This window comes from Dinoponera quadriceps, unplaced genomic scaffold (assembly GCF_001313825.1).
Source record: "Dinoponera quadriceps isolate SergipeBrazil2010 unplaced genomic scaffold, ASM131382v1 scaffold1750, whole genome shotgun sequence".
NCBI lineage: Eukaryota > Metazoa > Arthropoda > Insecta > Hymenoptera > Formicidae > Dinoponera > Dinoponera quadriceps.
The window spans coordinates 975,388-988,247 of NW_014556445.1; the positions used below are offsets into that span (position 1 = coordinate 975,388).

The 12,860-nt window shown below is 45.5% G+C and overlaps 1 protein-coding gene across 3 annotated transcripts in view; it reads left to right on the forward strand.

Annotated features, from left to right (window-relative positions):
• The window catches only part of LOC106747450 (serine/threonine-protein kinase NLK), an 84,861-nt gene that overhangs the window by 33,846 nt on the left and 38,155 nt on the right, over positions 1-12,860 (forward strand). For all 3 annotated transcript variants that reach the window (XR_001374655.1, XR_001374656.1, XM_014624968.1), the window contains exons 2-3: positions 10,439-10,568; positions 11,320-11,375. Coding sequence is in view for 1 of the 3 variants with exons in the window: in XM_014624968.1 (XP_014480454.1) it covers positions 10,439-10,568; positions 11,320-11,375 (186 nt within the window). In the remaining 2 variants the exon portion in view is untranslated. The remainder of the gene's footprint in view (positions 1-10,438; positions 10,569-11,319; positions 11,376-12,860) is intronic.

Below are 12,860 nucleotides of genomic sequence, written 5' to 3' on the forward strand. Positions count from 1 at the left end.
AAGCGCGATTTCACGGTTTAATCCGATTACCGGAGATTTATTTTTTCACCGAGAGTTTTCTTTTTTAAGTAAATTGATTACGAAGCTATTGCAACGCGAAATATTCAAATACGACGATTGACGTTTGTGGATACAGCCTACAAGAGCTTAACTTTATTTACAGAATCTTCAAATATTTTGATAACATTATGACTCTCGGAACAGTATATACAACGCTTGTTCATTCTATTCTCGAATATGTGTCCATTGATTGTTTGGTTTTCTTATCAAAATAAACACTGCATGCTCAGTGAAAGAATTCAACATCGTTTTTTTCGTCTTGCCAGGCATTCCCTGAACGGCCTTGTGCCCCGATAGCTTTTGTCGCGATCAGTTTGAACTAGTGTGCCACAAATTCCTAACGCTGGAAAAATGACGTGTTACTTGCTTCTTACACACAACCTTCGTAATGATAGTATTGTTTGTTCAGAAATTCTAATATTGTTTATTTTATACATACTCGCTAAGGCTATTCGTTGAATTTCGTAGAACAATATATCTATGAAAAGAATAATTGTATTAACCGAATCACTATTCTATGTAACAAATATTCGAAAAACATTAATCTAATTTATAAATCAGCTAATGTCTGTAGACATAGTCTAAAGTGGCGTTTGCAATAAGGCGTAAGACTTTAAGCCTTAAGCTATGAGAAATTAAGTAATCACAGTCGAATACGAGAAGAATAATCGATTGTGATTGGTTGAGACTCAAAATCTTAAGTATCTTACGCTTTAAATTCTCATAATAGACACCGCTTTATGCGCGCCCTTTTGTCTGATCAAATACGTATGCATGCGCTGTCGGGGATAGGGGAGGTGAGACGTTCTCGTTTTTCCTCTTTTCTCTTTGACAGCTTCTTACTCTTTGTAAACATCTTACGTTCACTTTTTTGTACACCAAGAGGGTACCAGTCCCATTTATATAGATAAATAAAGAAATAAATAATATACCACTAATATCTACTCACCATCGAGACGATTAAACTGAAAAGTCTTTCTCTTTATTCGTTGAGACTTGCGGTCGATTCGAGGCACACCTCGAGCGGTAAAAGCGGATGATGACCGCACGATAAGAGATAAAAATGGATCAATAAAAAGCAACGGGGACGATTCCGACGACAATTAAAAACGTTCTCTATAAGTCTCGTCGATCACGGTTCGCGGCTCGATTCGCTGCTCATTTATGCGAGCCGTTGACCCCGACACGTGGGCTCCCACGACTGACGTCTCCTCGCGGCGCGGCCGGCGCCCGGAGAGCCTCCATTAGCAAAGGTTATCGGGTCGACCTCGAATCCTATCGATTGCCTCGCTTTCAAAACGCACCACGACGCCGCGCGCTTCTTTCTTACTTATTTCTTTTTTTCACTTAATCCTTATGCTTATCGAGGGTTTCTCACGAATTCCAATTCGTAGACACCGAGAACGTTTTCGGAGTTGAAAGACCGCAACGGGGGGTTCAAAGGTTGGGTCCTCAAACAGAGAACGCTACCGCACAAAATGGAAGCGGGACATTATAATTTCTTATCTCGCGATGATGCGCTCCGATAACGCACGGCCGCGTATAGATCTCTTGTTATGTAGGGACGAGACTGTCCTTTGACGACGGTCGCACGTACGGATTAACGAATTTTTCTCACCGATCTCACAAATTCTCGGGCGAGACGAAGAAAATCGAAGGTCAAAGATCGTTCCTCCTCGAGCAAACTGTGGTCAAATAAATCCGAACGTTTTTTAATGTTGATAATTAGACGTGCTGATACAATCGAATTTTCCGACCGATCGCGAGAAATCAATCTAGCTAGGTATTTTTCCATAATTAATCACTCGATCATAAAGTTTATTTTTCTTTTTTTTTTTTCTTTCGCACTGTCCACCCCCGACAAAAAGAGAGCCACGAGCGCGCCAACGGGTCAACGTGTAGTATATTTAACAACAACGGCGGAGGCGTGGTTTGGGGAACGAAGCGTGTAGAGATCGGTTATCTTTGTGTGAGGGCTGCTATCCGGTTTCGTAAGGGCGCCGAGCGAAGCATGCAGGCGAATCATCTAGATATACCGGGCGTTCCATCCGGTTTCGCTCCACGGATCCCTCCCTCTCCTCGCCACTCCTCCTCCCTGTTCTTCCCTTCCTCTTCTCCGTCTCCCTGCGCGTCCCGTCGTTTTCCTCGACGAGCGAGCTGCAGCAGAGACGAGAGCCGCCGCGTTCCCGAAGCCCTCGTTCACCGAGGATCTCCCGGGTCACGTTTCGCGCGCGGTCGGCGGACTCCCCTTTCGTCGATCGATACCGTCAGCGGAAGCGGAGACTGGAAAATCGAACCGGAAGCCGATCCTCCCGGCGAGTCCGCGAAAATTTCAGGTTCGCGATCTCGCTGATTTCGGGAATGGCGTGTCGCAGTTTTCTTCTTTTCCAGAAACCGCCCGCAGAAATACACCGCTACGTATCGATCTCGAGAGTTAGCAGAGAGAGAATTTCCTCGTGACCGTGGAAATCGGCACCTGCTTTCCGACCCTCCATGAACAACAATGACGCCGAGAGAAAACTGCAGACGCGTATGATCGTTCTGCTTGCCTCCAGTATATCAAACAACCACCGTGGAGAAACAAGCGTACATTATTTATCTTGAAACCGGTGTTGGAAATTCGCTCGTAATTTCCCGAACACCCTCCCGGCGAATTACTTCGAGTTTCCATTATTTTTCCACTTGCACATTTTCCAGGAGCAATCCGAAGCACGCGCGACATATGTCATTGGGAACGAACTGCACCGCTCCGCGCGAGCGGGACTAACTTCGCCGAGACCTATCACGGGATAATTACGCAAACGCTCTCTGTCTCTCTCTCTCTTTCTCTTCTCCTCGCTCTCGCAAAGTCCCGCGACACGTCTCGCAGTTCCCCCGTCCGAACCCGCGGTTTCTCCTTGTTAAGTTTAAACTAGTTGGACGGAACTTCCACACGGTACCTGCGAGCGTAAATACGCCCGGCACTTATGTCGACGCTAATTCGAGGATCGATCTTCGCGAAACGCTATTCGTGAAAATCGGATATCATCAGGAGGATGTTTCCAGGCACACATCTTTCGTCCTGCTTGCCGTCTTTGCGTATTTGCGATCGTACACAGTAAACAATTTTTAACACGTTTCACATGTCCCGAGAAAATTTTTTGTGTTAATTTAACAGAAAATGAATATATTGGAAAGGAACAAAAATATTAACACGAAATCAAAAATTGACACGAAATTAATGCGTTAATCGACATTGAAATGAAAAATGCGTTATTTTTACACTTATATATGTTGAGTATTGACTTAACAGAAAATATATTGAGATAACATAAATACAATATATAAAACTGCCACACAGGCGGGTTGAAAGTTTTTAACACAAAAGTTTTAACAAGGACCGACTTTAATACAGGCACGAAATGTTTCATGTGCAAGTGCGGTACGTTCGAGATGAGAAAAAAATGCAAGATTGGGAAAATTGCAAAAATGCGAACGGAATAAAAAATTCTAAACGTTAAGTCGCAAACAGTCGGCCGACACGTGATCCGAAATTGCAATTCGCGGTTTAACGCGCGATAAATAAGAAACCGGAGTCAATCTTCCGCGACGTTCGCTTCAAAAGCGATCTCGCGCGAAGAGTTCTAAGCTCCAGCGGAGAAATCCACGAGAGCGGGGAAGAATCTTTCGTAAACACATAGAGCGGTGTCGGCTCTCCTCTCCTCGACGTGGTGTTCTTCGGCGGTATTTTCCCGCTCGCAAGCCTGACGGTTGGGGGAAATATCGTCGGGAGTGAAGCTGTTAGAAGCCTGGGCGCGAGCGTTCCGCTTTGACGCAAAGAACCGCAGCGAGTGCAGTTTCGCGGCGAGTGCTTTCAAGCTTTTGCGGGCGGACGATCGGAATAAGAAGCAGCAGCCGGCGTTCTCGTCGACTTACGGCTGTCTGCTCGACAAAAGCTACCGTCGAATATTACCAAAGGCGAGCTCGACTCCCTTCGAAAATCAGCGTTATCTCGAATAATTTTCCCCAGAAACGCTCGGGTCGTTCTCGTCTCTGTCTCCGACAGTCGGCGATTTGCAATCAATCGCAACAATCGATAAAGCATGTCAGCCACCTCGGTAATTGAACTCGTTAACAGGAAAAATTTGAACGAAGGTAGATTGATTCCTCTTAAATTCAAACAAATTAAACGAATTAAAGATGCAGACGACAGGGAAAGTTGTTCTTTCCGTTTCGTCTCACACTTTCCTCTTTGACTGAGCGCGACACGCGAAATAGGATGAATGAAGAATGGCGAGACGTGTCGTAAACATTAAACCGCGTGCCGATTTGCACAAGTGCAACGACGCGGCGGTGCGATCGATGAACCGCGATAAATTTCGCTCGAACGGCCGTCTCATTGTCGTCTGCCCGCTCGATCGTGCTGTTACGTGCACTTACATCAATCCGTGCGCGACCACGGAGATGACGATGACGACGATAACGACGACGTCCCTTACCGTATTCCCGACGCTTTATGACCTATCTCAATACGATGCCGGAAGTGCGATATTAAGCGACGTTCTCCTCGCTGCTCGCGCGCACTTCTTGGTCGTTACTCCGGTTACGCTCGCCGCGGGTCACTTGGATGCAGGTGAATACGAGAGCGGGCGCAGGTGCAGCTAGCTGCTGCAGGTGAGCCCGCCGACAGCTGTCGGCGGTGTGAGCTGTTGACGGGAGGAGAGACCCGCCGATCGCTCGCGCTTTTTGCGCGAGCCTTAATAGCGTTTTTCTCGCGACGGACGCCGATTTTCTGAATCACGATACACCAGCCGCGGTATCAGCCGGTGCCCATAACAAGATCTTCCTCATCGCCACTCGATCTGCCGACTCGCGTTAACGCGCATTAATACATAAGGAACTTATTTAGTTAAACTAAATTCTCGTTTGGATATGGGCAAACAAATGTTTTGGTTGTGAGAACCCAAGTTTTGTTCTCTGAAACGAAAATGAAAAAGGTTTGGTTTAGAGAACCAACTAAATTCTCACAATCAAAACATTTTTTTTGTCCATATTCAAACAAAAATTTATAATAAATAAATATTATACAATATGTATGTGTGTATTTATATTTATATATTTATTAAAAAATAAATAAATAAGTAAATTTTGTTTGAGTCAACTAAATGGATTTTGCATTCGTGCAATTTTTTTTCTCCAGCGACCACAACTACCGAAATTTCAAATTCCTTCAAGCAATCTTTCTCACGTTTTTGAGCGTTTTATCTTCCGAAAGGATCGAGATTTTTTCGCAACCGTTCGCGGCGAACGGCAATTGGCATGCGTACGAGAAATCGATAACCTTCTCTCCTTCCTTCCGCCTCTCTTGCTCGCTTTTTACCTGTCGCGCGCACGCGGTTCCGGAGGGGGACGCCTCCCTCCTCCACTTTGAAATAATAACATTCGGCGGGCCTGGGCATAATGAGCGGCTCGCTAGGAGGAACGACCTCGAGCCCGAATGCAGAGAGGCAGAAGTGCGGAGGAAACGCAGCAGCGCGCGCGCATCGTATACCGCAACCCTTTTTTGACTTTTTTCGCCGTTTAAAGTTTCCACGGGAATATCAGTCGCTTTGGTAACTCGCAGAATCGTTTGAGGGAGCCGTAACATAAGTCCAAGAGGGATTTGCGAGAGCTACGTTCCTATTTAGCTTGTCGCGTTCCACTCGCGACTTTACAGAACTGATCCGCGGATAATCTTACGTAACATACTAACGTGAAAATACCATTCCTCCGTATTCCGTCGGTTTTATTTGGATTTTTTTTTTAATTCGCGATTTTACTCTGCAAATACGAATGTCCTCCGAGACTCTCTCTTGCGACACTCTTCTTTTCTCGAGGCGCGATATACGAGAGATAATAGAGCGTATGCATACCGTTTCCACAGGAGAATATTCTGTTATTGCCCCCTTCAATCTTCTTTTATATTTTTATCCTCGGCGATGGAGCAAACGCTTCTATCGGCGCCAAATTCCCTTTGAAAACGCCGCTTTGTCGGGAGGCGCGCCTCGCAATGTTGCAACGACAACGCGCGTTGCACGCGAGCTTTCCTTAGGAAACATCCGCGAACGTAATTACGAGCGGGCGGCATTCGGCCAGCGGGCGCAAATTACAGCTACTCGTATCTTTTGAGAGTGTGTTTCGCACCGACGCAAGGCGACGCAACGCGACGCGACACAGCGTGGCTTCCCCGAATCTGCAAAATCGCTGGCTACTATCGCTGCTACTCCGCGACGCCGACCGCAATTTCGAAAAGGCGAGGTGTGTCAGGTGTGCCAGGTGCTAGATTGACGGACGGAAGGTCCTTCTTTCGCGCTCCTTTTACACAGGGTGTCTCGGAATCGACGCGATCTTACGACTCTCTTCTCGACCCCTGCTTACAACCAGCTCTTGGATATATGCTTCAAGGTTTTTTTATACATATATAATGCGAAAAATAATTTCTCTTTATATACTGGAAGACGCGGGACAGGTTGAAGATGGCCTCAACGTATATCCGAGCTGTTTCCTTTATGAGCTATAAACCGTGCAGGATAAAACCTTTCACAAACGAGGCCTTGACGACGCGATTTATCATTCAATTCACGATTCAAAGTGCATGCACGCTTTCGTCAAACTTCACTCGAAGTACTTGGTCGGCCGAACATCGAAGTATTCCTTCAATTCCAGGGACACCTTATATATCGGGGATAAAGGCAGAGCCCGTTCACCGTCTGTCTCGAAGCGTGGTATCGCGTTCGCCACGTGGCCGTGGGGATCGCATTCGGGCCCGGTTTTCGGGCCCCCCTGCGGAACATCTGCCGCCTTTTAAATACAGGATGCCCCAGAACTCGCGCACTTTCTCCCGGTTTGCGGAGTTCTTTGTCGAGTTTGGATGTTGATGCGGTTTCCGTCGAACCGGCCGGCGATCGGCACGATCTTCGCACTTGTTTCCACGACCGGCTGTTCCGCGAAACGCTCATCGAGGAAGGAAAATTCACGCGAAATCCGCGCTACGAATTACAAACGATCACGCATGGTGTTTAAATTCGCGTTAATACCGTTCAAAGCATCCGCCGGATGGAATCCACCGCGGAATGAAATATTCAGACTCGAGAGAACACACACATACACACACACACACACTCTCTCTCTCTCTCTCTCGCTTTCGCTCTCGCGAGGCAAACTAATTTATTTGATCGTGCGCGCCAGCCGAGCCGCGATTCTATTTTTCATTTTGTTTGCGTAAGAGGTCGCAGCCGATGAAATAAAAACGACTCGATATCGGCCGCGCATAACGCTGTTATTTCGGCTTTTATGCGCTTTTCCGAATGTACTCACTCAAAGATCGGTGTCGCGTATAGAATGTTCTGCAACTCACTATTTCAAATTTTAACGACAGACTGCACGATACACAAATGAATAATATGAGCGATGAATTTATTCTGACAATAATCTCGCTCGCTTTTTTCTTTCGATTGGAGAAAATTGCGATGAGAAAGGAGAAGAGGAAGAGGATCATTGTACTACGTACGACAAAGGCGTTATATTAGCGCGATAGCTCGCGATAACCGTCGCAGTTTGTGAAAGATTGCAAACAATCGTTCGCTGTGTCCTACGAACAAAAAGGCCCCGCGACGGTGATACTTTGAAAAGTCCGCCTAGCAGGTGAATCACACTCGCGACTTCATCGTTCGACGACCCCGCCTGCTTGTCTCACAAAGAGCTCTCTCAAAAATAGGAAGTCCTCGACGAGGCGACGTGCGAATAGCGGCACCGTGCCTAATGCGAAATCGTTGGCTGCGTTATCGGCCGCTAAACTGATCTAGAGAGGCGCGGAAAAACTCGCAACACACTTACGGAACCGTCGAGAGGCCGGAAAAGTCAACGGAAAAACCCGGGAAACGCCGTGACGTATCTTCGTTAATCTCTCCGTTAGTCACAATATTCTTCGTCCATGAGACGTCGCAATCTATCTCACACATACACTAATTTTCCCATTATTTTCCCCTATCCCTTTTTTTTTCATTGAATTTTTTTCTTTTCTTTCGTTCTTTCTTTTATTTCACAACTTATGTAATTGATCTACAACTACTTTATTTATTATTATAAACTCATCAATATGCTTATCGTTTGCATATATTCTATATCCTCAGAGCGCCTGTTCTAGAACTATAATAGACACTTTCCTCTCTCTTTCTTCTTCTCTCTTGAAATCATTTTTTTTTTTTCATTATTAGCACTTGGCTAATAGACCAGGTACTAAAGTACATAAAAAAAACAACAAGGAACAAATTGACGAATATTAGTATAGTATCTATTGGTTATTGCGCGACTAAGAGAGGGTTAATAAATCTTCCGAACGACTCGCTCCTCTTCAAAACGCGCACCAGAATCACACGTGAATCACAGATCGAAATTACAAGTATCTCTCTCGATCATTTGCCGCCGCATTGGAAAGATGCTATCACAGAGAATTCTCGATAGACACGAGACATAACTAGCGATCCTAAAACATTGATCACTGACAACATCATTTCATCGATTAACGTTACATCACTGCGCGAGGTGTACATTCGGAATTAGAATATGTCTCGCGTGAGTGAACTTTCTCTCGGCAAAAATGTCGCGAGGTAACCGACGGTTATGGGATACACACCGTTCCGCTTTTGTCGGCAGCTCGCCGTTTCCCACCGAAGGTGGACGTGTCTCATTTCGGCAATAACCCCTTGAACTTCCGGCGACGAGTCTACCGAGTGTGTGCACACAGAAGCTCGTCGGTTCACCGGGATTTCGAATGAATAAACATTGTTGAAACCGCGAAGTGGGCCCCGGGGGGGCGCGTTCCTCCCTCTCCTGATTCCCGTTTCTTCTCTCCCGCGTCTCCCGTCTCTGCCCGGCGCATCATTTCACGGTCGTTCCGCTCCGAAATTCGTGACTTCACTTCCGCTTATACTCGCCGACTGCGGCGGGTGCGTTGACCCTTTTCGAAGGTCGTCGTACCTTTCTACGTTCGTGACTCGTTCGTTCGTCGGATCGACCTTAATCTCTCGCCAGTTCGCGACGGCTTGTTCACCTCTTTTTTTCCCTCTAGCCCCCTTCCCCGTCTCTCTCGCGATCCGACTATTCGAGGAAGAAGTCCGATGATGTAATTAACGTTTTCGGACGCTAATTTTCGAGATGAATCGAGTCGAAAATCATTTCCTTGAGGAAATCGTAGGATGTCCCGCTCGAGATTCGATGAGTCCTCGTCGATAAATCTTTTCGGAATTTTTAATAATTTTTCATTAATGAAAATGTCAATCTTGTCGTTTACGTTTTATAGAATATAATAAATGTCCAAATATATTCCTCTTTTCACTTTTATCAGTCGAATTAGAATCAAGAGATACGAAGTTCCTAATTTCCACCGGAGATCACTGGAAACGTATCGAGACTTAAAAAAGTGACATTCGAGATAATGGATCTTTTTTGACCATCTCACGCAAATGAATCGATTTAGCAGACTGTAACGAAACTAACAACTTCGACCCGATTAGTGCGCGATTTGCCACTTATCTGGCAGCATCGGTCACAAAGTCGACTTGAACGAATAGTTTAATACTTTTACAGATACGTGGTATATACGTGTGTTTCGATCGTTATTTCTTCGCTTGTATCGCGCTTATGTCGTTGTGGATCGAAAAGTCATTTTCGTTCCCCTACAGTGCTTCACTCTCTCTTCCCTCCTCAAAAAACTGGAATTACTTTATCTGTCTGGGCAGACGATATGGGCGATGACCGAAAATGGGATTTCGGTCGCGTCGAAATCCTTCTCTCTCTCTCTCTCGCTCCGACATTCTCGTGAATAGGAATCGTCGGTTTGCGGTAACGACAACTCGCTCGACAATGAAATCGAACCCGCCGTAAACGGACTAATTGCAGGGATAATAATTATTCCCGGAGCTGGTCGAGGTCTGCGGGAGGCTTGCGGGGTTACAAGGGGGGATAGTTAGGTTGTCGTCTGCTCGTATTTCCAGCGTTATCATCGATGTGAGTCCCCGGATATTATTTAGCCGATCACTCGGATATCTACCCCCTTCCCTTCGTTTCTTCGTGTTCTTGATTGCGTCGAAATTAAAATCGAGATCGAATGTCTGCTCATATTCTCTCCCTCCTTAACAAGATTTCGAGCCGTATTTATAATTAGAACTTAAGACAAGATTGGATATAAGACTGTTTTAAATCTTAACGCAATACTCTTTTTTTTTTCCTAAATAGACTTGAGATAATTTAGTTCGCATATTTCACGTAAACGGGATATCTTATTTCGTTTACACTATGTCGCAATTAGTGCTAATCATTGACGAGATTAATTTAAATTTCGATTCTGTGACTTTTTCAGGGCTGTCACGGATCCGAGGGATGGCAGGAGAGTAGCCTTAAAAAAACTGCCGAACGTCTTTCAAAGTCTCGTGAGCAGCAAACGAGTCTTCAGGGAGCTGAAGATGCTTTGTTTCTTCAAACACGATAACGTGAGTGATATCATTATCACGTCGATATCCGGAATGGCGTAATAAACGAATACAAGGTATTTTCAACATGAACGATCGAATAAGAAATTGGATGTAATTATTTTCTTGTTTCTGTTATGACTTCCTACGTGTATCCATTAATTTTTGTTAGATTATTCATTTATTTAATATTTGCTTATCCTACACGTTTCATTTGCATGTTAAGTAAGTTATAATTATTGAAATTAAAAGTAAAGATTAAGAAATGCAGATAGAATATGGAGAAAATATATAGAATACTAAATAATTCTAAAACAAATCCTTCCTTTAAGACTCATCACAGAACAAACGACAGTAAATCATTATTTTTAGCATCAAGATAGGACAATAGCTTTGCACAGTGCTGAATCTTGAATTTCTCTACTGGTTTTTGAAATTCGACTGAATTTGCAATGTTAACGTGTTATTTGTGTTATGTTAATTGTAGAATCAAAATTTCGACACATAATAATTTGATGGTTCCAATTGAAAACACCCAGTATATCGTTTTGTGGTGAACACTCGAGAGTACATCCGATAGATCCTTAAGAATCGCACAGTGGACGTATCGGAAGGTTCCGCATTTTATTTTCCCAAGGAAAACTATGCGCACTTCTCTTCCACACGAAACAAGGATCAATCTCGCGTTCTCTCTCTCTCTCTCTCTCTTTCTCTCTCTCGTCTGGTCGAAGGACGGGGCCATCAATCTTTTCCTGTCTCTTTCTCTTCGCAGGTCCTCTCCGCGCTGGACATTCTGCAACCACCGCATCTGGACTTCTTCCAGGAGATGTATCCTTTTTTAAATATTCTTACGAGGCCTCGCGAGGCGAGACAAATTTTTCGCGATTGAAATTCCGCACAGATGAATTTTCTCCTATCGACGATCGGGCGTAACATGTATTATAATTTCTCGCGAATCCCGAAAAATGCGCGTGCGCGCCCGCGATTTCCGATTTTTCAGATCGCTTCGCACGAATCCTTCGTACGATAGTCATTATGAGATAATTTTCCGGTCGACAGCGAACATAGCAGGAAGTCGTTGCAGGTAGGCAGGACGAAGCTCCTGCGAAAGACTACGTCGCGTTCGTCGTCTCGTCGCAGGCGCCATCCGAAGTGGCTGTGTGATCGATTGATCGGCCAGTCGATCAATCGGCGGATCCTTAAGCGAGCGGGATCGCTCGGAGAGTTAATCTCGATTGAGGCCGCGTGATAAATCAGCCCTCTTACGTTCCCCTTTCGCTCTATCTCCCCCTCACCGTCCCCTTTCCCTTTCCGGCGGACCCCTGTTCGCGCTCTGTCGCACCTCGGGCCCCGCGTCGAGACTCACGAGTTCCCCCTTTGTAACTACGTAAATCATCATTAGTAATCACGGCTATTATGCGCCGCAGTCGCCTCCGTGTCTTTTCGTGTTTTCTCTCTTCCACTTTCTTCCTTATTCCTTTCGTCTCGGCTTGTTTTGGCAGAGGATCGCGACGCAATATACATGTACGGAAAATGGAAGACACGGATGAATGGAACAATTAGAAATTAATTAATCAGTCGACTGGCGATACAATCGGTATAGAGGGAGAGAGAGAGAGAGAGACACAAGAAGCAAACAGATAGATAACCGAGTAACTGGGCGGATAAATCTATGAATAAGCAAAGGGATAAACAAGCCAATGAACAGTACCATAAATTCATCAATAAGCGGACAAACGAATGAAGAAGTTAATAAACAAAAGCTACGCGGCCGGAGCGTAGATCGATAAATTTTCTCGCAGTTTGCGCTACGCGAGCGACATTAATTGAACCGACAAATAAATAATCGGCGGCAAATTGCGTGGCCGCGGAAAATCCATTGATGGACCACCACCAGCGGGCATCGGACTTTTCCCTTCTACTCTCTCCCTCCCCGCGATTTAATTCCGTGAGCAGCCGCCACGGCTGGATCGATTCTAATTTCATCCGCATGAAAAATTCAGCGTACCGCCGAAACTTGGGTGCGCCCAGTGCGACCGCCTAATTTCTAATTAAGGAGCCCCCCGATTAGGTCGCGCAACCCGCACAGAATTCACCCGCCACGCGCGTAGGTAGGAGAACCCGGGGTCACAACCGAACGGAAGGGGTTGTTACGAACGATGTTACCAACTAATTGCCGTAGTTATCGCGTTTGCATCGCGATCTCGTCATCATATATCGTGTCGTTATCGATGATATTTCTTTGTTACATTTCGCACACGCTTCACGTCCAGGCGGGCGCACGTGGCCTTCTCAATTGATTCCAATTTATAG